The following is a 24894-nucleotide window of genomic DNA, read 5'->3' on the forward strand; positions in this document are numbered from 1 at the left end:
AGAAGGCTCCCCTTTCTGCCGCCAGGCTTCCAGACCCGGGGCCAGGAGGGTATATTTCTGTCCCTGAGAGATGACCTCTAAATATAGAACGTAGACTGTAAGTTCTTGGACTCTTCCAAATAATAATAATGGCACCTGTTAAGTGATTACTATGTGCCACACACTGTTCTAAGTGGTTAGATACAAGCTGACAGATTGATTGATTCATTCATTCAATCATATTTATTGAGTGCTTTCTATGTGCAGAACAGCGTATTAAGCATTTGGAAAGTACAATTTGGCAACCAATAGAGACAATCCCTACCCAACAATGGGCTCACTGCCTAGAAATCAGGTTGGACACAGTCCCTGTCCCACATGAAGCTCACAGTCTTAATCCCTATTTAACAGAAGAGGGAACTGAGGCACAGAGAAATTAAGTTACTTGGCCAAGGCCACACAGCAGACAAGTGGCAGAGCCGGGATTAGAACCCAGGTCCTTCTGACTCCCAGGCCCGTGCTCTATCCACTAAGCCATGCTGCTTCCCTGATGTACTAAATGCTTAGCACAGTGCTCTGCACGCAGTAAGCGCTCAATAAGTGTTATTGATAGATGAGACCTGTCGGGCTAGCTGCTCAGGAAAGCTCCTTACTCCAAGTGCTTAGTACAGTGCTCCGCACACAGTAAGTGCCCAATATATACGATTGATTGATTGACTGATGAGCCCAACCAGGCTAAGTTTCCAGGAAGCCTCCTTATCCTCCTGTCAGTCTTCCAGACACAGGTGCAGAAGTAGAGACTGCCGTCATCCGTTCGTACATATTTATTGAGCACTTACTGTGTGCAGAGCACTGTACTAAGCACTTGGAAAGTACAATTCGGCAATGGATTTGGCAACTGTCCCCGGGAGACAACGAGTTCTAGATGTAGATGGGAAGTCGTTGTACTCTCCCAAGTGCTTAGTACAGTACTCTGCACACAGTAAGCACTGCATAAATACCACTGACTGGTTGTTGAGCCCAGCCAGGCTAGCTGCCCAGAAAGGCTTCACCACCCCCACCTCCCCAGGAATGAGGTCCTGCCCACCTAAGAGTATCTCTTTAGGGGATTCATGGTCTCCCTCTGGCCCTGCCAGAAAGCCACCTGGCAGAGCTGCTATCTAGACCATTCAGGCAAAAATAATAATTATAATAATAGTAATAATAATGGTACTTGTTAAGCTCTTACTCACTGCCAGGCACTGTTCTAGGTATTGGGGTAGATACAAGATAATTGGGTTGGACACATTCCCTGTCCCACACGGAGCTCAGAGTCTTAATCCCCATTTAACAGATGAGGGAACTCGGGCCCAGAAAATAATAATAATTATGGTATTTGTTAAGTGCTTACTATGTGCCAAGCACTGTTCTATGTGCAGGGGTAGATACAAGGTAATCACGTTGTCCCACTTGGGGCTCACAGTGTTAATCTCCATTTTCCAGATGAGGTAACTGAGGCCCAGAGAAGTGAAGTGACTTGTCCAAGGTCACACAGCAGACAAGTGGCAGAACCGGGATTAGAACCCATGATCTTCTGCCTCCCAGACCCGTGCTCTATCTGCTAGACCATGCTGCTTGTAGGCTGGACTCTCTGGCCGACCTGAAATTTGGTCATGCCAAAGGAGAAGGAAGCAGGATCTCTTATCAGAGCTCTCTCCCCAACCAAGATGCTCCGCGGTTCTTAGAGAGGGCCTTTCCCCCTGGGCCAGACCCTGTGAAAACAGCAGTGGTGGCTTTGGAGTGGACAGTGGGACAGTCACTGGAATCTCTTATTTCATCAACCAATCGAACAATTGTCCTCACTGAGTACTTTCTGTGTGCAAAGCGCTGGACTAAGCACTTCAATAGAACAATAGAATGGACAAATTCCCTGCCCACGGTGAGTTTCCAGTCTAGAGGGGAGCTTACAGAGACATAGCCTGCCTTCTGTCATGCTAAATGAGAGTCCAGTACCTATTTACTGCTGCCTAGCCACCTTCCGCAATTCAACCACCCCTGCCATCCCCGATCGTTCCCGAAGTCCGGCTCCCCCCAGCCCCTGTCCCGGTCGGAGGACCCCTCCTGTCCGGTCCCATGCTCACCCTTCCCAAGAGGCCTCAGAAACAGAGCGGGAGAGGGGGTCAGGAGGGAGCCACGTGTTCCCTGGGGAGAGATCTGTCCACCCATCAATCAATCAATCAGTTGTATTTAGGGTGTGCAGAGCACTGTATTAACCGCTTGGGAGACTACAAAACAATCAATCATATTCATTGAGTGGTTACTGTGTGCAGAGCACTGTAGTAAGCACTTGGGAAGGGACAATATAACAATCAGGCAATCAACTGTATTTATTGAGCACTTACTGTGTGCACAGCACTGTACTAAGCACATGGGAGAGGACAATACAACAATCAGGCAATCAACTGTATTTATTGAACACTTACTGTGTGCAGAGCACTGTACTAGGCACTTGGGAGTGTACAAGAATTTACAGTCTACACCTTCACTGTGCTAAGCTCTTAAAAGAGTACAATCAACAATCAATCAATCATAGTTATTGACTCCTTACTGTGTGCAGAACACTCTACTAAGTGCTTGGGAGAGTACAACAACAATCAATTGTATTTACTGAGAACTTACTGTGTGCAGAGCACTGTACTAACCACTTGGGAGAGTACAAGAGCTTACAATCCACAGTCTACATCTACACTGTACTAAGCACTTGGGAGAGTACAATCAACAACCAACCAATCAATCGTTATTTATTGAGCACTTACTGTGTGCAGAACACTGTTCTAAGTGCTTGGGAGAGGACACTACAATAATCAATCAATGAATTGTATTTATTGAGTGCTGTGTACAGAGCACTGTACTAAGCGCTTGGGAGAATACAGTACAGCAATCAATCAACCGTATTTATTCAGCACTTACTGTATGTAGAGCACTGTACTAAGCGCTTGGGGGAATATAGTACAACCATTAATCAATCAATCGTAGTTAGGGAGTGCCTACTGTGTGCAGAGCACTGTACTAAGCGCTTGGGAGAATACAGTACAATAATCAATCAATCAATGGCATTTATTGAATGCTTACTGTGTGCAGACTATGGTATTAAGTGGTCGGGAAAGTCCAATAGAACAGAGTGGGTAAACACGTTTTCCACACACAAGGAGCTCACAGCATAGAGGGGTAAGAATAATAATAATATATATGTTATGAATGTTATATAATGTTATAATAATAAGTAGCTCACAGCCTAGAGGGGGAGGCGGGCATTAATAGAAATAAAGAAATTATGGAGACAGCAGGAGGGCTGGAAAAGGGCTGGATAAGGGCTGGAAAATCCCCAGAGGGCGGGGAAAGGTGGGAGGGAAAGGCTCCCGGCTTACTTGAATTTAAAGGTCTCTCCCAGCTCCACAGCACTGCCTGGGGTGATCTCGAAGATTCCGCTGAAAGGGTAAGGGTGCCCTCCATAGGCAAACTCTGGTTGAGAGGAGAAGAGATGGTGAGGGCCACGTGGGAGAAATCCGCCTCCCACATTCCTCCGGACCCAAATCCTGCCCGCTCCCCATTCAGGATATTAGTCCTTCTTCTCAATGGCTACTGATCCCCCGCCGCGCGGTAGCCCCGATCTGCCTCCCGACCCTGCCGTCCAGTAGACTTGGGCCCAGCCAGTCTGGCAGCCCATTCATCTTCCCTCCGGCTTCCTTCCTCAGGGGTTGGAGAAGAGCAGGGCCGAGCTCCAGGCCTGTTGAGATGCCCTCACCGGCCCCGGATGGCTACCTCCCCAGGAGGAGAAGAGTTACTGGGACAACAGAGATCCCTGCTGATGGCAGAGCACCTCATTTTCGTGGGTGAGGAAAGCTGGAAAACAACTTTGACTTTCCAGATTGTGTTTTGGGCGCATTCTCTGGTAGGTGGAAGACCCTGTTTCCTTATACTCTCTTGCCTTCGGCACTCACACCCAAAAGGGCACCTCTGCCTCTCCTCAGCTAATTCCTTTTTTTGTAATATTTTGTTAATTAACTAATGGCCATTAGTGGATGAAATGGCTTCCCACAGGATAAAAATATAATAATAATAATAATAATAATAAAAAGTATAATAATAATAATTGAGAAGCAGCGTGGCTCAGTGGAAAGAGCACGGGCTTTGGAGTCAGAGGTCATGGGTTCAAATCCCAGCTCCGCCAACTGTCAGCTGTGTGACTTTGGGCAAGTCACAACTTCTCTGTGCCTCAGTTACCTCATCTGTAAAATGGGGATTAAAACTGTGAGCCCCCCGTGGGACAACCTGATCACCTTGTAACCTCCCTAGTGTTTAGAACAGTGCTTTGCACATAGTAAGTGCTTAACAAATACCACCATTATTATTATTAATATTAATAATAAATAATAATCATTACGGTATTTGTTAAGTGCTTACTCTGTGCCAGGCACTGTACTAAGTGCTGGGGTGGATACAAGCAAATCGGATTGGACACAGTCCCTGTCCCTTGTGTGGCTCACTGTCTGTCTCCCCATTTTACAGATGAGGGAACTGAGGCCCACAGAAGTGAAGTAACTTGCCCAAGGTCCACTATATGCCAGGCACTGTACTAAACGCTGAGATAGATAGGAGCTAATAGGATTGTATACAGTCCATGTCCCACATGGTGCTCACAGTTTTCATCCCCATTTGACAGAGGAGGGAAACTGAGACATGGAGAAGGGAAGTGACTGGCCTGAGGTCACACAACTGACAAGCGGCGGAGCCGGGATTAGAACCCAGCTCTTTCTGACTCCTGGGCCTGAGCTCTATACTCTAGGCCCGGCTGCTTCTATTCCTGAGGCTCAAAGATCTCTGGGTAAGATTGTGTTGCCGAATTCAGACTCATCTCCAGCCTCCATAATGGGCTCCATCCGGGCAGCAAACTTGGCTGTGCTGAAGACCACTTCAACAGCCAGGGAAGAAACTAAAGGAAACTCCCAAGGTTAAACACAAGAGAAAAAGGCTTGGCTATCCCAACTGAAGCAGGAGGGATGTAAAAATGTGTCCCTGTCACTTTGATAATGATAATTATAATTAAGGCATTCGTTAAGGGTCTACTATGCTCCAGGCACTGTACTAAGTGCTGGGGTGAATACCAGCAAATGGGACTGGAAACAGTCACTGTCCCACATGGGGCTCACATTCTTACTCCCCATTTTACAGATGAGGGAACTGAGGCCCAGCGAAGTGAAGTGACTTGTCCGAGGACACAAAGAAGACAAGAGGCAGAGCCAGGATTAGAACCCATGACCTTCTGGCTCCCAGGCCCGGGCTCTAGCCACCACGCCATGCTGCTTCAGGAGCCCAACAGGACGGAGTCTTGGGGGAGCAGAGGTAGGTGGTCCTGGAATCGCTCAGGCTCTTCCTGTCCCTACATGTGAGACTTTTCCACTTGTTGTTTTAAAATAGTATTTGTAAAGCATGTACTATGTGTCAAACACTGTTCTAAGCATTGGGGTAGATACAAGGTTGGACCCAGTCCATGTCTCACAGGGGACTCACAGTCAAAGTTGGAGAGAGAAGGATTTAATCCCCATTCTGCAGTTGAGGAACCTGAGGCCCAGAGAAGTGAAGTGACTTGCCCAAGGCCACACAGCAAACAATTGGCCGAGCTGGAATTAGAACCCAGGTCCTCCGATTCCCAGACCCGGACTCTTTCCACCAGACCACACTGCTTCTCTATTCTCATTCTGCTTCCATGAATGTTTATTTCAGCGAGGACCCTTTCCTTCTCAGATCCTTTCTCTCCGAGATCCCCTTGGGAGCACGGGAAGTGAGAAGGAGCCAACATGGTCCCAGTCCCCCCCAAACTGTCCCACGGGCCATACCTCTGCCGTAGATCTCGATGCCAGAGTGAAACACGCCGATGCCTAGGGTGGATGTGTACTCATTGATCCAATACTGGAGGGAGGAGAGAAAACGGCCATTAGTGGATGAAATGGCTTCCCACAGGATAAAAATATTATAATGATAATAATAATTACGGTATTTGTTAAGCACTTACTCTGTGCCAGGCACTGTACTAAGCGCTGGGGTGGATACGAGCAAATCAGATTGGACACAGTCCCTGTCCCTTATGTGGCTCACTGTCTCACTCCCTGATTTACAGATGAGGGAACCAAGGCCCACAGAAGTGAAGTGACATGCCCAAGGTCACATAGCAGGTAAGTGGGAGAGCCAGGATCAGAACCTTTGACTCCCAGGCCCACGCTCTATCCACTAGGCCGTGCCGCTTTTCATAATATATTGTGGTATCATGGTATTTCATTCACTCAAGCGTATTTAATTGAACGCTTACTGTGTGCAGAGCACTGTACTAGGTGATTGGGAAGTACAAGTTAGCAACATATAGAGATGGTCCCTATCCAACAACAGGCTCACAGTCTAGAAAGTGCTACGTGCCAGGCACTGAACTAAGCGTTGGGTTAGATACAAGCTAATCAGGTCGGAAACAGTCCCTGTCCCACATGAGGCTCACAGTCTTAATCCCCATTTTATAGATGTGGTAACTGAGGCCCAGAGAAGTGACATGACTTGCCCAAGGTCACACAGTAGACATGTGGCAGAGCCGGGATTAGAACCCATGACCTTCTGACTCCCAGGCCCAGGCTCCCTCCACTTTGCCATGAGATTCGTCCACGGCCCATCGGCTCTCGTGGCCACTGAAGAGCCAAGATCCCCTCTCATTCAGCGCTTGGAACAGTGCTTCAGCGCTTAGAACAGTGCTTTGCACATAGTAAGTGCTTAATAGATGCCATTATCATTATTATTATTATATCACCGGCCCCACTGGCCAAAATGGACCTACGGCAGAACAGTGGTTCCCTGTGGGGAGGCAAGGAGGGGAAGGATTGGGGGTGCTCAGTCTGTCAGCTCGTTGTGGGCCTGGAACATGTCTACCAAATCTGTTGCACTGGACTCTCCCAAGTGCTTAGTACAGTGCTCCCTGTACACGGTAAATGCTCAATAAATACCACTCATTGATTCTGAAGGCCTAAAGTGGGGAGTCTATCCATATGTTCTTCAAGGCCCAAGTTTGAGGTCGGAGAAGCAGCATGGCATGGAGGTAGAGCCCGGGCCGGGGAGTTATGAAGTCATGGGTTCTAATCTCGGCTCTGCCACTTGTCTGCTGTGTGACCTTGGGCAAGTCACTTCACTTCTCTGGGCCTCAGTGACCTCATCTGTCAAATGGGAGTAAGACCATGAGCCCCACATGGGATAGGGACTGTGTTCAACCTGATTTGCTTGCATCCATTCCAGCACTTAGTGCAGTGCTTGGCACATAATAATAGTGATGATAATAATAATGGCATTTATTAAGCACTTACTATGTGCAAATCAATCAATCGTATTTATTGAGCGCTTACTGTGTGCAGAGCACTGTACTAAATGCTTGGGAAGTACAAGTTGGTAACATATAGAGACGGTCCCTACCCAACAGTGGGCTCACAGTCTAGAAGGGGGAGACAGAGAACAAAACATATTAACAAAAAATTAATAGAACAGGTATGTACAAGTAGAATAAATAGAGTAATAAATGCGAACAAACATGTATACATATATCAATCAATCAATCAATCATATTTATTGAGTGCTCACTGCGTGCAGAGCACTGTACTAAGCGCTTGGGAAGTACAAGTTGGCAACATATAGAGACGGTCCCTACCCAACAGTGGGCTCACAATCTAGAAGGGGGAGACAGAGAACAAAACAAAATATATTAACAAAATAAAATAAATAGAATAGATATGTACAAGTAAAATAAATAGAGTAATCAATCAATCAATCGTATTTATTGAGCGCTTACTGTGTGCAGAGCACTGTACTAAGCGCTTGGGAAGTACAAGTTCGTACAAACATATACATATATACAGGTGCTGTGGGGTAGGGAAGGAGGCAAGGCTGGGGGGATGGAGGGGAGAGGAGGGGGAGAGGAAGGAGGGGGCTCAGTCTGGGAAGGCCTCCTGGAGGAGGTGAGCTCCCAGCAGGGCCTTGAAGGAAGGAAGAGAGCTAGCTTGGCGGATGTGTGGAGGGAGGGCAATCCAGGCCAGGGGGATGACGTGGGCCGGGGGTCGACGGCAGGACCCGTGCAAAGCACTGTTCTAAGCGCTGAGGAGGTTACAAGGTGATCAGGTTGTCCCACACGGGGCTCACAGTCTTCATCCCCATTTTACAGATGGGGTAACTGGGGCCCAGAGAAGTTAAGTGACTTGCCCAAAGTACAGCTGACAATTGGCGGAGTCAGGATTTGAACCCATGACCTCTGACTCCAAAGCCCGGGCTCTTTCCACTGAGTCACGCTGCTAGTAAGCGCTTAAGAAACACCATAATTATTATTATTATTATTAAAATAGGAGATGAGATTAGTTTTAAGTCAATCCATGGCATTTATTGAGCATTTATAGAGCACTGCACTAAGCACTTGAGAAAATCCAACAGAACAGAGGTGGTAGACCCGTTTCTTACCCAAGCTTGCAGTTTAGAGGGGGGCGTAGACATCAATAGAAATCAATCAATCGATCCATCAATGGTACTCACTGAATGCTTACTGTGTGCAGAGCACTGCACTAAGCGCTTGGGAGAATACAATGTAACAGAGTTGGTAGACATATTCCCCGCCCACAATGAGCTTACAGTCTAGACGGGGAGACAGACATTAAAATCAATCAATCAATCCACCAATCCATCAATGGTATTTACTGAGCACTTGGTGCAGAGCACTGTACTAAATGCTTGGGAGAATCCAACAGAACAAAGTTCTTAGACTGTTCCCTGCCCACAGTGAGTTTACAATCTAGAGGGGGAGATAGATGTTAATATAATCAATCAAGTCAATCAATGGTTTTTATTGAGCACTTACTGTGTGCAGAGCACTGCACTAAGCGTTTGGAAGGTACAATATAACAGAGTTGGTAGTCACGTTCCCTGCCAACAACAAGCTCGCCTTCCTTTGGCCCTGGACAAATCATTCTTTTGCCAGGATCTCAGTTCCCCTTTGGCTTTCCAAGAGGGGCTTGTGAACACTTCAGAAAAACAACCCTACCAACTCAACTATAATGTAATAATAATAATAATAATAATAATAATAATAATGGTATTTGTTAAGTGCTTACTATGTGCAAAGTACTGTTCTAAGCGCTTGGGGGATACAAGGTGATCAGGCTGTCCCACGTGGGGCTCACAGTCATAATTCCCATTTTACAGATGAGGTAACTGAGGCGCAGAAAAGTTAAGTGACTTGCCCAAAGTCACACAGCTGACAAGTGGCGGAGCTGGGATCAGAACCCATTACCTCTGACTCCCAAGCCTGGGCTCTTTCCACTGAGGCACGCTGCTTCTTAGTGTGCCCTCCTAAGCGCTTAGTATGGTACTATGCACATGGAAGGAGCTCATTAAATACCACCGATGGATGGACTGAGGCAAAAAGAATGCCTTTCCTCCACTCCCATCCCTCAGTGCTTTGAATTGATCAAAAAGAAGACATGATGGCCACTGAAAATAAAATCCTTCTTGTCTACCTTCCCCCAAGATGGTTTTTTATTATAATAATAATGGTAGTAATTATAGTATTTTTAAGCATTTGCTATAATAATAATAATGATGGCATTTATTAAGCACTTACTATGTGCAAAGCACTGTTCTAAGCACTGGGGAGGTTACAAGGTGATCAGGTTGTCCCACGGGGGCTCACAGTCTTAATCCCCATATTACAGATGAGGTAACTGAGGCACAGAGAAGTTAAGTGACTTGCCCAAAGTTACACAGCTGACAAGTGCCGGAGCTGGGATTTGAACCCATGACCTCTGACTCCAAAGCCCATGCTCTTTCCACTGAGCCACACTGCTTCTCTGTGTCAAGAACTGTACTAAGCCCTGGGGAGATACAATATGATCAGGCAAAGTCCTCGTCCCACATGGGGTTTACAGTCCAAGATAGAGGGAGCGCTATTATTGATCAACTGATTAACTTTAGAACCATATGGTGCATGCGGATAAATAGCACGAACACCTCAAAGAGCTGAGGCTGTATTCAGCACTTAGTACAGTGCCTGGCATATAGTAAGCACTTAGCAAATACCATAAAAAATGCTGTCTTATGGGATCCATCCCCCATTGACTACATAGTATAAATCGGGATCTACTCCGAAACCTCTGGAAAAGTATCAGTCAATCAATGGTATTTATTGAGCACTTACTGTGTGCAGAGCACTGTACTAAGCACTTGAGAGAGTACTAAATAACAGAGCCGGTAGACACATTCCCTGCCCACATCAAGCTTACTGTCTAGATGGAGAGACAGACATTAATAGAAATTTCAGTGATGGATGAAAGTGCCGTGGCTGAGGGAGGGGTGAAGAAATGACACAGAAGGGAGCGGGAGAAGAGGAAATGGGAGTTTTCATGTGCTATCACTAAACTATTGTTTAATCTTTGCTAAACATAGTATTAACTAAATGAGGAGTCATGGTATAATCATGAATCTCTGCAGGAGGCCGAAAAATAGAAGCTTGTTCTGCTGACTGGAGCGGTTTGCTTCTCGCCTTCAACTTTAGCAATTTGTCCAGTTTAGACTGAAAAACAGCCTTCCTGTCCTCATAAAACACCTTGTAACCAGCTAACTCCTTCTAGCCTTCGAACTGCCCCCGTCCAAACAGGGTCTCTACTTGAAAGATTTTTATCCACTGTGAATCTTCACAGGACACCTAAATCCCCAGACTTTAGGTGGTAATGGGGAGTACAATTTAACTTCCTCTTTCAATAATCTGATTAAATTGGCAAGATGTCAAAGAACAATGACTGTATCTTGTATGTGTCGTGGGCTGAGGGCGCAAATCATAGTAGCTGTTTCTCTGGGTTGTGTATATCATGGGATAGCTGTAACCTGAGCTATTACTATTATTATCTTTTTTATTATTACATTTGTTAGGTGCTTACTCTGTGCCAAACATTGTTCTAAGCACTGGGGTGGATACAAGTTAATCAGGTTGGACACAGTCCCTGTCTCACATGGGATTCAGAGGGAGAACAGGTATTGAATCCCCATTTTGCAGTGGGGACTTTGAGATCTGGAGAAGTGAAGTGACTTGCCCAAAGTCACCCAGCAGGCAAGTGGCAGAACCAGGATTAGAACCCAGCTCATCAATGATCTCCTTCTTGACAAATCCAATGGCTCCTACTCCAACCTATTCCTCCTCGACCACTCAACTGCCTTTGACAATGTGGACCATCCCCTTCTCCTCGATATGTTACCCAACCTTGGCTTCACGGACTTGGCTTCTTGGTTCTCCTCTTACCTCTTTGACTGTTCATTCTCAGTGTCCTTCATGGGCTCCTCCTCCACTCCCATCCCCTAACTGTAGAAGTCCCTCAAGGTTCAGTTCTGGGTCCCCTTCTATTCTCCATCTACACTCACTCCCTTGCAGAACTCATTCACTCCCAAGGCTTCAATTACCATCTCTATGCGGATAACATCCAAATCTGTATCTACTCCCCTGTTCTCTCTCCCTCCCTCTAGGCTTGCATCTCCTCCTGCCTCCAGGACATTTCTATTTGGATGTCCTTTCGCCACCTCACACTCAACATGTCCAAAACTGAGCTCCTTATCTTTCCACCCACACCCTGACCTCTCCCGAACTTTTCCATCACTGTCAACGGCATATCCATCCTTCCCGTCTCACAAGCCCCTAATCTCGGTGTCATCCTTGGCTCCACTCTCTCATTCACCTCATACATGTAATCACCGAAGTCTGTCGGTCTCACCTTCAATACATCTCCAAGATCCGCCCTTTCCTTTCCATCCAAACTGCTACCAGGTTAGTTCAATCACTCATCCTATCCCAACTGGATTACTGCCATCAGCCCACTTTCTGACCTCCTGAATTCCTACCTCTCCCCACTTCAATCCATACTCCACTCTACTGCCCAGATAATCTTTCTACAGAAACTTTCAGGGCACATCACTCCTCTCCTCAAAAACCTCCAGTGGCTGCCTATCAACCTCCGTATCAAATAAAAACTCCTCACTGTTGGCTTTAAAGCGCTCCATCACCTTGTCCCCTGTGCTTTATGCAGTTCTGGCTATTTTGCCTTATTCATTCATTCAATCGTATTTATTGAGTGCTTACTGTGTGCAGAGCACTGTACTAAGCACTTGGAGAGTACAATCCAGCAATAGAGACAATCCCTGCCCACACCGGGCTTACAGTCTAGAAAGGAAGGGCATTAGAGAGTTGGAGAAATTACAGAGAAGGGCCGCCTTAGACAGAACCTGTCAGTAGGTAGAAATGATTAAGACTCATATTCTGGAAAGGTGGAGGTCGAGAAGAGACATGATTGAAATTACATGTGTATGAAAGGGTATGGATAAGGGAAGTGTGGAATTTTGTCCACCCAATTCCATGACAGAATGTTGAAGAGGCACTCACTGAATTGGGAATGGGGCACATACAAGACAAACAAAAGAAGCCATCATGTCTTGCCACAATGGTTAGAATTTTTTTGTGGTATTAAGTGCTTACTATGTGCCAGGTGCTATCCTAAGCACTGAGGTGGATACAAGCTAATCAATCAGTGGTACTTATTGAGCATTTACTATGTGCAGAGCACTGGACTAAGTACTTGGGAGAATACGATACAACAGAATTAGTAGTCATGTTCACTGCCCGCAGTGAGCTAAACAGTTTGAATACGATCTACGTCCCACATGGGGCCTCAAAGTCTTAATCCCCATTTTACAGTTGAGGGAGATAAGGCACAGAGGAGTTAAGTGATATGCCCAAGGTCACACAGCAGACAAGAGATGGAGCTATTAGAATGCAGGTCCTTCTGACTTCCAGGCCCATGCTTTATCCACTAGGCCATACTGCTTCCTGTGAATATGCATGGAATTTGTTACCCTAGGGAGCTGGGTAGGTCAAAAGGTTCAGTCAGTTTAAGAGGGGTTTGAACAAATTAATGAACTTGAGATAAGAGATTACTCAAGGGAAGGGTAGAGAAGTAGCATGGCCAAGTGGATAGAGCATGGGCCTGGGAGAAAGAAGGACCTGGGTTCTAATCCTGGCTTCACCACGTATCTGCCGTGTGGCCTTGGATGAGTCACTTCACTTCTCTGGGCCTCAGTTCCCTCATCTGTAAAACGGGTTAAGACTGTGAGCCCCAAGTGAGACAGGGACTTTGTCCAAACCGATTCGCTTGTATCCACCCTAGAGCTCAATACGATGCCTGGCACAATGTAAGTGCTTAACAGATTCCATAAAAAAGTAGAGGAAAGCATTAAGATTAATAACAGTGGTATTTATTAAGTGCTTGTTGTGTTCCAAGCACTGGGCCAAGCGTTGCAGTAAAGACAATACAATCAGATCAGACATAGTCCCTGTCCCACACAGTGCTCACAGTCTAAAAGGGCAGGGGAGAACACACATTTAAATCCCATTTTACAGATGAGGAAACCAAGGTGAAGAGAAAATAAGTGACTTGCCCAGGGTCATGCAGTAGATAAATGGCAGAGTCGGGGTTAGAACCCACGTGTCCTGTCTCCCAGGCCCGTGTGCTTTACACTAGGCCATGCTGCTTCTAGGTTGGAAGACACATCCCAGATGTCAACAAGGCAAATCATCTAAAGACACTTCCAAGAATTCTGTTGCCTTTGTCAGAGACAGAATCCTATAAATTCCTTGAGGGCAGGGATCATTTCTATCAACTCTCTTGTACTCTCCAGAGCACTTAATACGGTGCTCTGCACACAGCAAGTGCTCATTAAATTCCACTGATCGTTTAATTTGTTGATGACCGATCTGGCTCAGAAATGGCCTGGCTCGAGTTCTACTGACTCTGGCAGGGCTGCTTTATATTTTTAATAGAAAGTTGCCTTCAGTTTCCAGACGAGCAGGAAAACAAACGACAGCTAGTCTTTGCGAGAACACGCACACAACCACAGCAACAGCCGAGGACGCAAATCTCTTTGGGCAAGTCATTTCACTTCTCTGTGACTCAGTTACCTCATCTGTAAAATAGGGATTAAGACTGTAAACCCCATGTGGGACAGGGACCATGTCTAACCTTATTTACTTGTAGCCACCCCAGCGCTTAATACAGTGTGGGGCACAAAGAGCTTAACAAATACCACAGTGATGAGGAGGAGAAGGAGGGGGATTCCCCGCCATGCAGAGACATGTTCCCTGCCTGCAATGGGTTTACACTCTAGAGGGGGAGACAGATATTTATATAAATGAATAAATTGTGGATATGGACATAAGTGCTTTGGGGCTGAGGCAGGGAGGCAAAAAGGAGGCAAACCCAACTGCAAGGATGACATAGAAGAGAATGGAAGAAGGGAGAATAAAGGGTTTAGTCAGGGGAGCCCTAGATGTCAAGAGGAATCTGTTCAAAATTTAGAAAAACTTCTTGTCAGTACATCAACTGTATGTATTGAGCAGAGCACTGTGCTAAGCACTTTGGAGAGTCCAGTATAACAATCTAACAGACACAGTCCCTGCCCACAAAGAGCTTGCAGGCTAGAGGGGGAGACAGACATGAATAGAAATAAATGAAATTGCAGATAGGTACATAACTGCTGAGGTGGGGCAGGGGGGAACAATGAATAAAGGGAGCAAGTCAGGGTGACGCAAAAGAATCGAAGAAAAGGAAAAGAGGCCTTAGGGAAGGCAAAGAAGTGGAACAGCCATGAAAACTGGAAAAGCCCCCAGGCCCTGCTGAGATCCATTGTTTAGAACAGTACTTGGCACAGAGTAAGCACTTAAAAAGTCCGTAATTATTATTGTTGTTATTATCTGCAAGGAAGACAGGGACTCCCTGCTTAAACTCTTTCTCAAGTGGCCTAGTGGATAGAACCTGGGCCTGGGAGTCAGAGAGACCTGGGTTCTAATCCCACCCCGTCACCTGTCTGCTGCCTGACCTTGGGCAAGTCACTGCACTTCTCTAGACACATACTGAGCTCTTAACAAATACCATAAAATGGCATATTGCAACGATTCTCAAGATATCTCATTAGTCTCCATCGCTGGCAAGCGATGCCAGCGATGCCAACATTGCCAAGATCCGCCCTTTCCTCTCCATCCATACCGCTACCCTGCTCATTCAAGCTCTCATCCTATCCCGTCTGGACTACTGCATCAGCCTTCTCTCTGATCTCCCATCCTCTTGTCTCTCTCCACTTCAATCCATACTTCATGCTGCTGCCCGGATTATCTTTGTCCAGAAACGCTCTGGGCATATCACTCCCCTCCTCAGAAATCTCCAGTGGCTACCAATCAATCTGCGCATCAGGCAGAAACTCCTCACCCTCGGCTTCAAGGCTCTCCATCACCTCGCCCCCTCCTACCTCACCTCCCTTCTCTCCTTCTGCAGCCCAGCCCGCACCCTCCGCTCCTCCGCTGCTAATCTCCTCACCGTACCTCGTTCTCGCCTGTCCCGCCATCGAGCCCCGGCCCACGTCATCCCCCGGGCCTGGAATGCCCTCCCTCTGCCCATCCGCCAAGCTAGCTCTCTTCCTCCCTTCAAGGCCCTACTGAGAGCTCACCTCCTCCAGGAGGCCTTCCCAGACTGAGCCCCTTCCTTCCTCTCCCCCTCGTCCCCCTCTCCATCCCCCCCTTCTTACCTCCTTCCCTTCCCCACAGCACCTGTATATATGTATATATGTTTGTACATATTTATTACTCTATTTATTTATTTTACTTGTACATATCTATTCTATTTATTTTATTTTGTTAGTATGTTTGGTTTTGTTCTCTGTCTTCCCCTTTTAGACTGTGAGCCCACTGTTGGGTAGGGACTATCTCTATATGTTGCCAATTTGTACTTCCCAAGCACTTAGTACAGTGCTCTGCACATAGTAAGCGCTCAATAAATACGATTGATGATGATGATGATGGCAAGGTAATCATAATAATAATTATTATGCTATTTGTTAAGTGTTTGCTACATATCAAACATGGATACAAGTTGATCAGGCTGGACATGGTCCCTGTCCCACACGGGGCTGACAGTCTAAGTAAGAGGGAAAACAAGTATTTGAAAAGTTTTGAATCTCCAATTTACAGTGAGGAAACTGAGGCACAGAAAGTTTAAGCAACTTGCCCAAGGTCACAAAACACCAAGCGGTGGAGCCAGAATTAGAAGCCAGGTCCTCTGACTCCCAAGTCTGTGTTGTTGCCACTAAGCCACGCTGCTTCAAAATACTAGCCCAAGTCCTTCTGGGTGAACTACTCAAGAATATGGAATTCTGACGTGGCTTCAGATCACAGTGTGGCACGAAAGATATCTGACATAGGAAAAGAAAAAGGGAGAAGCAGCATGTCCTAGTGGATAGAGCATGGACTTGGGAGTCAGAAGGACCTGGGTTCTAATCCCAGCTCTGCCATGTGTCTGTTGCGTGACCTTGGGTGAGTCACTTCTCTTCTCCGGACCCCATCTGTAAAATGGGGATGAAGAATGAGAGACACATGTGGGATGTGGATGGTAGTAACCTGTTTAGCTTGCATCTGCCCAGCACTTAGTACAGTGCCTAACCCACAGTAAGCACTTAACAAATATTATTAAAAGAAGCAAGAAGACAACCTTCTTCGACCTTATAAGAACACCCTACACCGTCAATAGATCTAGACTCTGGGAATGGCTTAGGAAGTTGGACTCCCCTGAAGAGTTCATTAAGAGTCTAAGTTTACCTATGTCAGCATGGCTGATGGGGTCTGGGACGGGGTGACCCGTCTGATCGATGGGATGAAATCGAGCTGTGCAATGGGGCTGGTTCTCACTGATCCCAAACAGTCTTGCTACGGGACCAATAAGAAACCTGGATGTAGGAGCTAGCATAAGCTCCCACTTCCCTCCCAACCCAATAGACCTCGAGGATTATCCCAAATCCTAAGGACAACCCATCACAAACTGCTGGAGGCAGTGGCTGAATCCTAGAGGGCACCACCCAAAGAGACGTGCAAATGATCGATCAATAGTATTTATTGAGCGCTTAGTGTGGGAAGAGCACTGTACTGGGGAGGGGAGAGAGGAGAGAGGAGAGAGGAGAGAGGAGAGAGGAGAGAGGAGAGAGGAGAGAGGAGAGAGGAGAGAGGAGAGAGGAGAGAGGAGAGAGGAGAGAGGAGAGAGGGGAGAGGAGAGAGGAGAGAGGAGAGGAGAGGAGAGGAGAGGAGAGGAGAGGAGAGGAGAGGAGAGGAGAGGAGAGGAGAGGAGAGGAGAGGAGAGGAGAGGAGAGGAGAGGAGAGGAGAGGAGAGGAGAAGAGAAGAGAAGAGAAGAGAAGAGAAGAGAAAAGAGAAGAGAAGAGAAGAGAAGAGAAGCACAGCTCAATGGAAAGAGCACTGGCTTCGGAGTCAGAAGTCATGGGTTCTAATCCCAGCTCTGCCACTTGTCAGCTGTGTGACTTTGGGCAAGTTACTTAACTTCTCTGTGCCTCAGTTACCTCATCTGAAAATGGGGATTAAAGATTGTGAGCCCCGCATGGGACAACCGGATTACCATGTATCTACCCCAGCACTTAGAACAGTGCTTGGCACATAGTAAGCGCTTAACAAATACCATCATGATTATTATTACTAAGTACTTGGGAGAGTACAATAGAATGGAATGGGTAGACAAGCTCTCTGTCCGCACGGTTTTAATCCCCATTTTACAGATGAGGGAACTGAGGCCCAGAGAAGTGAAGTGATTTGTCCAAGGTCCCACAGCAGACAAGTGGTGAAGCCGGGATCAGAACTCATGTCCTTCTGACTCCCGGGCCTGAGCTCTAGCCACCAGGCCATGCTGCATCTCTGGATGTGGCCACCCTTGGCATACCTCCTCTTTCACTGTCTCCCTCCTCTTTCATTCAATTCATTCAGTCATATTTACTGAGCGCTTACTGTGTGCCGGGCAGTGTACTAAGCACTTAGCACTGTACTAAGCGCTTAGGAGAGGCATTGAAATAGACCAAAGCTGCAAAAATCCCCAAAGCACTGATGAATCTACACTGCCTGTGTGTCCTTTAGAACGAGAATTCTAGTGCTGTGGGATCCCAGGCCCACCTCCAGTTGCTTCATCAGCCTCTTTCCGTCCAGGTCTATTTCGAGTCCTGGCAGCGCGATCCAACCTTTTTCCCCGGGCTGCCCAAGTTGGATCACATACTGGACTGGAAAAACCAACCACAGCAGCAGCATCATCAGTCGTATTTATTGAGGCAGGGCTCTGGCAGGGCATCATCATCAGTCGTATTTATTGAGGGCTTACTATGTGCAGGGCACTGTACTAAGCGCTCAAGAGAGTACGCTACAACAGAGTTAGCAGGTACGTTCCCTGCCCACAAAAAGTTTACAGTCTAGAGAAGGGGTCGAGCATTGAGATAAATAAATGCATATGTATATAATAACAATTGTGGCATTTGTTTAGCACTTTGTGTAGGGCACTGTACTAAATGCTGGGATAGATACAATCTAATCGGGTTGGACACAGTCCCCGTTCCACATAGGGCTCTCAGTCTTACATTTTACAGATGAGGTAACTGAAGCACAGAGAAGTGACTTGACCAAGGTCACACAACAGACAAGTGAGGGAGCCAAGATTAGGACCCAGGTCTTCTGATTCCCAGGCTCTATTCACTAGGCCACATTGCTTCTATCCATCTATCATATCTCCATCTCTCTCCCTCTCTCTCTCTCTCTCTCTCTCTCTCTCTCTCCATAAAATACATTGATATCCTGTATCCACTAAAGTGACTTGACATCACACATCCCCTTTCACCAGGGGCCTTACCGGGGAGCGGGGGGCGGGGAGGAGAGAGAGAGGGAGAGAGAGAGAGGGAGAGAGAGAGTGGGAGAGAGAGAGAGAGAGAGAGAGAGAGAGAGAGAGAGAGAGAGAGAGAGAGCTCTCATTATCTCCATAGTTCTATCCGACCATTTGAATCTGTGCCTTAGTTACCTCATCTGGAAAATGGGGATTAAGACTATGAGCCCCACGTGGGACAACCTGATTACCCTGTATTCATTCACTCATTCAATCATATTTATTGAGTGACTATTGTGTGCAGAGCACTGTACTAAGTGCTTGATCTACCCCAGTGCTTAGAACAGTGCTTGGCATGTAGTAAACACTTAAAAAAACCCATCATCATCATCATCCTTTGGCTCTGGTATCCTCCTACTCTCCAGATTCAATGGAGCCTATTTCAACACCCGCCACTTAGAGATCAGCCACAGTATCCTTTCCTGCCACAGTCTCCTGGTTTTCCAGCTTTCTAGGGTTTCTGGCAGCCTGGGCTAGTGGATAGTGCATAGGCCTTGGAGTCAGAAGGTCATGGGTTCTAATGTCGACTCCACCCCTCACCTGCTGGATGACCTTGGGCAAGTCACTTCAAGTCCCCATCCCCAAAATGGGGGTTAAGACTGTGAGCCCCACGTGGGACAACCTGATGACCTTGTATCCCCCCAGCACTAGAACAGTGCTATACACATAGTAAGCGCTTAACAAATACCATCAATATTATTATTATGTGGGGCTCACAGTATTAATCCCCATTTAACAGATGAGGAACAGAGAAGTGAAGGGATTTGCCCAAAGTCACACAGCAGACTAGTAGTGGAGCTGAGATTACAACCCAGGTCCCTCTGGCTCTCAGGCCGGGGCTCTAACCACCAGACCACATTACTTCTACAGCGAGCTCAATCAATCAATCAATCAATCAGTCAATCGTAAGAGAAGCAGTGTAGCTCAATGGAAAAGAGCCTGGGCTTTGGAGTCAGAGATCATGGGTTCAAATCCCAACTCCGCCAATTGTCAGCTGTGTGACTTTGGGCAAATCACTTAACTTCTTTGTGCCTCAGTTCCCTCATCTGGAAAATGGGGATTAAGACTGTGAGCCCCCCAGTGGGACAATCTGATCACTTTGTAACCTCCCCAGTGCTTAGAACAGTGCTTTGTACATAGTAAGTGCTTAATAAATGCCATTATTATTATTATTATTATTATTATTTATTGAGCATTTACAGAAGCAGCATGGCTTAGTGGCAAGAGCCCGGGATTGGGAGTCAGAGGTCATGGGTTCTAATCCCAGCTCAGCCACTTGTCAGCTTTGTGACTTTGGGCAAGTCACTTCAGTTCTCTGTGTCTCAGTTGCCTCATCTGTAAAATGTGGATTAAGACTGTGAGCCCCATGTGAGACAACCTAATCACCTTGTACCTACCCCAGCCCTTAGAACAGTGCCTGACACATAGTAAGTGCTTAACAAGTACCATAATTATCATTACTATTATTAACAGTTCTGCTGAGGACCTCACAGCCTCTGCAGGGAAGCAGTGTGACCTAGTGGAAAGAGCATGGATCTGGGGGGCACAGTATCCGGGTTCTCATCCCGGCTCCACCATTTGTCTACTGGGAGACCTTGGGCAAGTCAGAACTTCTCTGTACCTCAATTTCCCCTTCTGTAAAAAGAGGACTGAATCCTACTCCCTCCTATTTAGACTGTGAGCCCCACATGGGAAGGGGACTATGCCCAACCTGAAAATCTTGTATCTACCCCAATGGTTAGCACAAAGTAAGCACTTAGCAACTACCACAAAAATGATCATAAGAATAATTTGTATTAAGTGCTTACTATGTGCCTATGGGAAGCAGTGTGGTCTAATGGAAAGAGCACAGGCTGGGGAGTCAGAGGACCTGAGTTCTAACCCCAGCTCTGACACTAGCTTGCTGTGTGTCCTTGGGCAAGTCACTTAACATCTCTGTGCCTCTGTTTCCTCACCTATAAAATGGGGGCTCAATACCTGTCCTCCCTCCCACTTAAACTGTGAGCCCAAGTGGGTCAAGGACTGTGGTCTGACCTGATTATTTTGTATTTTATAAAGTGCTTGGCGCAAGGTACACCCTTATTATTGTTATTAATTATTATAATTATTAATAACCAATTCCACTACTATTATTGTGTACTGTAGTAGGGCCAAGATAATGAGTGTGGGCTCAGTCCCCATCCCACAAGGGGCTCACAGTGGGAGGGAGAATGGGTATCGAATTCCAGTTTGACAGATGAGCGAACAGAGGTGCAGCGAAGTGACTTGCCCAGGGTCACCCAACAAGCACTTAGGGGAATCGGGATTAGAACGCACATCTTCTGACACCTAGGCCCAAGCTCTTTCCACTAGGCCTCTCTGCTGTTTCCCTTTGACAAAATGCCATCCTACCTAACTTCCCATTGTCATTCCAGATAGACCTTGCCACTTTCCTCCACTGGCAATCCTAAATAGAATTCTGCCAACACCCTCCTCTCGTGCCACCCGGGCCATCTTCCATCCGCCTCTCAGAATCCCTTCCATCTGGCTTGCTTAGTCCCACCTCTCCTCCCTGCCCGCCTTCTCTTTCCCTTCCCGCTTCCTCCCTCCCCGGGGTGGGGGAAGATGTGAACCAATAATTCTCTCTAGGTCAGTGCTTAAAGCTTAAAGCTTCTACCTTTGAGCACAGACTCCCTGTCCCAATTATTATTACCATCAGGATTTCAGCGATCACAAATAGTCACTAAGCACTTCAAAGCACAAAACACCATACTGATTACACATAAATTAAACAGCCGTTCCAATCCTCAAGGGTCTACCGATCTCTCCTCGCTCTCTGGGGAAGCTGAGGGGTTCACATCGCTTCCACGATCTCGATGTGGATGATTCCCAAATTTCTCTTTCATATTTCCCCTATCTGTAACTTATTTTAATGTCTGCACTCTAGATTGTAAACTCCTTGAAGGCAGAGATTATGTCTGCCAACTCTATTATCTCGTATTCTCCCAAGTGCTTAGTACAGTGCCCTGCATTCGGTAAATCTCACTGTTGTATTGGTAGCCTTGACCTCTCTTCTGTCCTGCAGCCTCATTTGTTCATTCATTCATTCAATTGTATTTATTGAGCACTTACTGTATGCAGAGCACTGTACTAAGTGCTTGGGAAGTGCAAATCGGCAACATACAGAGACGGTCCCTACCCAACAACAGATTCACGGTCTCACCTCACTTCTCTCATCTGCAAAATGGGGGTGAAGACTGTGAGCTCCAGGTGGTCCAGGGACTGTGTCCAACTTTATTAGCTTGTATCTACCCAGCGCTTAGTACAGTGCCTGGTGCATAGTATGCGCTTAACAAAGACCACATTAGTGCTTCACTTTCAAGAAGTTATGCCCCATAAAAGCATCTCTCTCTCATCCTCAGAGACTCTATCCCTGCTTTGTTTCCTGCTCAGAGATCAGGCACTGCACTCTCCTCCTGTCTTTAAACAGAGAAAGAGAGGCCCAGGTCAGTGAAGGATGGACACTGCCCCTCAGTGACCTGCACTGTAGCTGGAACAGATTACAACCCTCCCTCCCTGCCCTCTAGGCCCCCCTGCTGTATTCACCCCATCTAAAGGAGGCTGGTCTGAATGCCGTCCATTCCATTTCTCCAGAACTGGCAGCCTAGCCTCTGTCTCCTCTTTCTACAATTCAGACCGAAGCTAGAAACTCCAGTCTCCTCCTCCTGAATGTTAACACTTGGATTTTAGTTGCCCAAATGATAAGGGTGGCATTTGTTAAGCTCTTACTAGGTACCAAACACTGTACTAAGCGCCAGGGTAGATACAAGAGCATCAGGCCTGACACCATCCCTGTCCCACGTGGGGCTCCTACTCTTCATTTATTCAATCGTATTCATTGAGCACTTACTGCATGCAAAGCACTGTACAAAGCACTTGGGAGGTATTGAATCATAGAGATGAGGGAACTGAGTCCCAGAGAATTTAAGGGATTTACCCAAGGTCACACAGCAGGCAAAGGGTCAGGATCGGAACCCAGGACTTCAGACTCCCAATCCCAAGCTCTTTCCACTAGGCCATGCTGCTTTGGGTGAGGGGAACTAGACAAGATTGTGCATAGGAAAGGCTTTAGGATTTGAAGGCAGTCAATAATAATTACTGAATTCTTCCTGTGAGCAGAGCACTGTACTAAGTGCTTGGGAGAGTACAATCCAAGTAGTAGGCCTGAACTCTAACCTCAAGGGGCTAACAGTGTGAGGACACAGGGAACATGAGATAAAATGATGCTCTCTGAGACCCAGATCCAAACAAACTCCAGGGCGGGCTCGCAACTTCCGCCATTTTCCCAGCCCCTGTGGGTTACGGAGAACTCCAGGTCATTCTGGGAAAAGCTTACTCCCAGAAATGGAAGAGAAGGCTGGAAACAAGCCTGGAAATGCAGAGTATCCTTGGGATTGCTGACTCAAGTCACGGGATTTCATCTTCGAAATCCCCCAGGGTGGAATAATCGCACCTGTAAAAGAGTGAGCAGAGCGGAGCTCCGTGTATGGAACTAAAGCATGTTCTTTCCCTTTCATCTAACTCCCTTCCTTCTCTGCTTGGCTCTCATTCAAATCTCTTTGAAGCTGCTTTTCCTCACTCTGCTTCCTGGGAGCTTACTTGCTGCTTGTTGTTGTTTCGTTCGGGCCTCCCGTGACAGATGAAGCATTTAGCCACAACCTCGAGACCGTTCATTAACAGAGAGGCCCTGGGGCCCAGCAGCTGGCTCCAATCTGATTTCTAAGGAGCACAAGCTTGGCCAAGAACCAAGGAAATAGAATCCACCCTCGGCTAGCTGAGACACAGAAGCCATTCCTTCTTTTCCCCAGAGAGCAAATACCTACCCGAAGTCCAATGGAAATGATGCTAAGGAAAAATCCCAGCTCTATCCATCTACCTATGATAAGAATGGTGGGATTTGCTAAGCGCTTGCTATGTGCCGAGAGCTGTGGCCGATATAAGGGAATCAGGTCAGACAAAGTTCCTGTTCCGCATGGGGCTCATAGTCTAAGTGGGAGGGTGTCAAGTACTTAAACTCCATTCTGAGTCTCAGAGCAGTGAAGTGACTTACCCAAGGTCACTCAACAGGCAAGTGGCAGAGCTTCGTACATAAGTACTGTGTGGCAGCGGGTGGGATGAATTCCTTTGTTTTGTTTTGTTGTCTGTCTCCCCCTCTTCTAGACTGTGAGCCCGTTGTTGGGTAGCGATTGTCTCTATTCACTGCCAAAGTGTACTCTCCAAGCGCTTAGTACAGTGCTCTGCACACAGTAAGCACTCAATAAATATGACTGAATGAATGAATATCAAATGCCTAAAGGTCACAGATAATAATAATAATAATAATAATAATAATAATAATGGCATTTGTTAAGCACTTACTATGTGCAAAGCACTGTTCTAAGCACTGGGGGGGATACAAGATGATCAGGTTGCCCCACGTGGGACTCACAGTCTTCATCCCCATTTTACAGATGAGGTAACTGAGGCTCAGAGAAGTTAAGTGACTTGCCCAAGGTCACATAGCAGACATGGGCGGATCCACCCATGTAGATGACACAGAAGGGAGAGGAAGCCAGGAGAAAGGAGGTTTAATGGGAGAAGGCCTCTTGGAGGAGATATGACCTTCATCATACTGTCCACATTAACTTCTTCGAATATGAAGGACAACTCAACAAAAATCTCCATGGTAATTTCCCGGGGTTCAAATGCCTAGCAGCTATCATATTCAGGAAAGTCTAGATACAGGTGAGATTTCCGTAAAATCCAGCTCTTCCCGTCTAAGGAACTGCGTAGAATCCCAAGGGCTGAGCGGTTGGTGATCATTTGCTAGCCCGGCCCTGTGGGTGAAGCAGTTTAGGTTGTCAGAGAATAAGCTGTAAATTCATCCTTTCCTGCTTTATTGTCCACCTCCCTCTCTTCCCAGAGAAGGGGGTGGTTAGCTCCAGGTTGTGGAACTGGGCTTCTGAGCATTCCCAAACCATTCCAGGGACCCAATCCTCACTCTCTACTCCAGAAAACCTGGGGAGCCGCTCTGCATGAGAGTGGAAGGCAAGGAATCAGAAG

The 24894-nt window shown here is 46.8% G+C and overlaps 1 protein-coding gene across 1 annotated transcript in view; it reads right to left on the bottom strand.

The window, feature by feature from the left end:
* LOC119944513 (deubiquitinase DESI2-like) overlaps positions 1-24894 on the bottom strand; it is a 79918-nt gene that overhangs the window by 17006 nt on the left and 38018 nt on the right. The window contains exons 2-3 of the mRNA XM_038765462.1: positions 5856-5928; positions 3387-3480 (exon numbers count right to left, since the gene is read on the bottom strand). Coding sequence (XP_038621390.1) covers positions 3387-3480; positions 5856-5928 — 167 coding nt within the window. The remainder of the gene's footprint in view (positions 1-3386; positions 3481-5855; positions 5929-24894) is intronic.

This window comes from Tachyglossus aculeatus, chromosome 23 (assembly GCF_015852505.1).
Source record: "Tachyglossus aculeatus isolate mTacAcu1 chromosome 23, mTacAcu1.pri, whole genome shotgun sequence".
In the NCBI taxonomy this organism is placed as follows: Eukaryota; Metazoa; Chordata; class Mammalia; order Monotremata; family Tachyglossidae; genus Tachyglossus; species Tachyglossus aculeatus.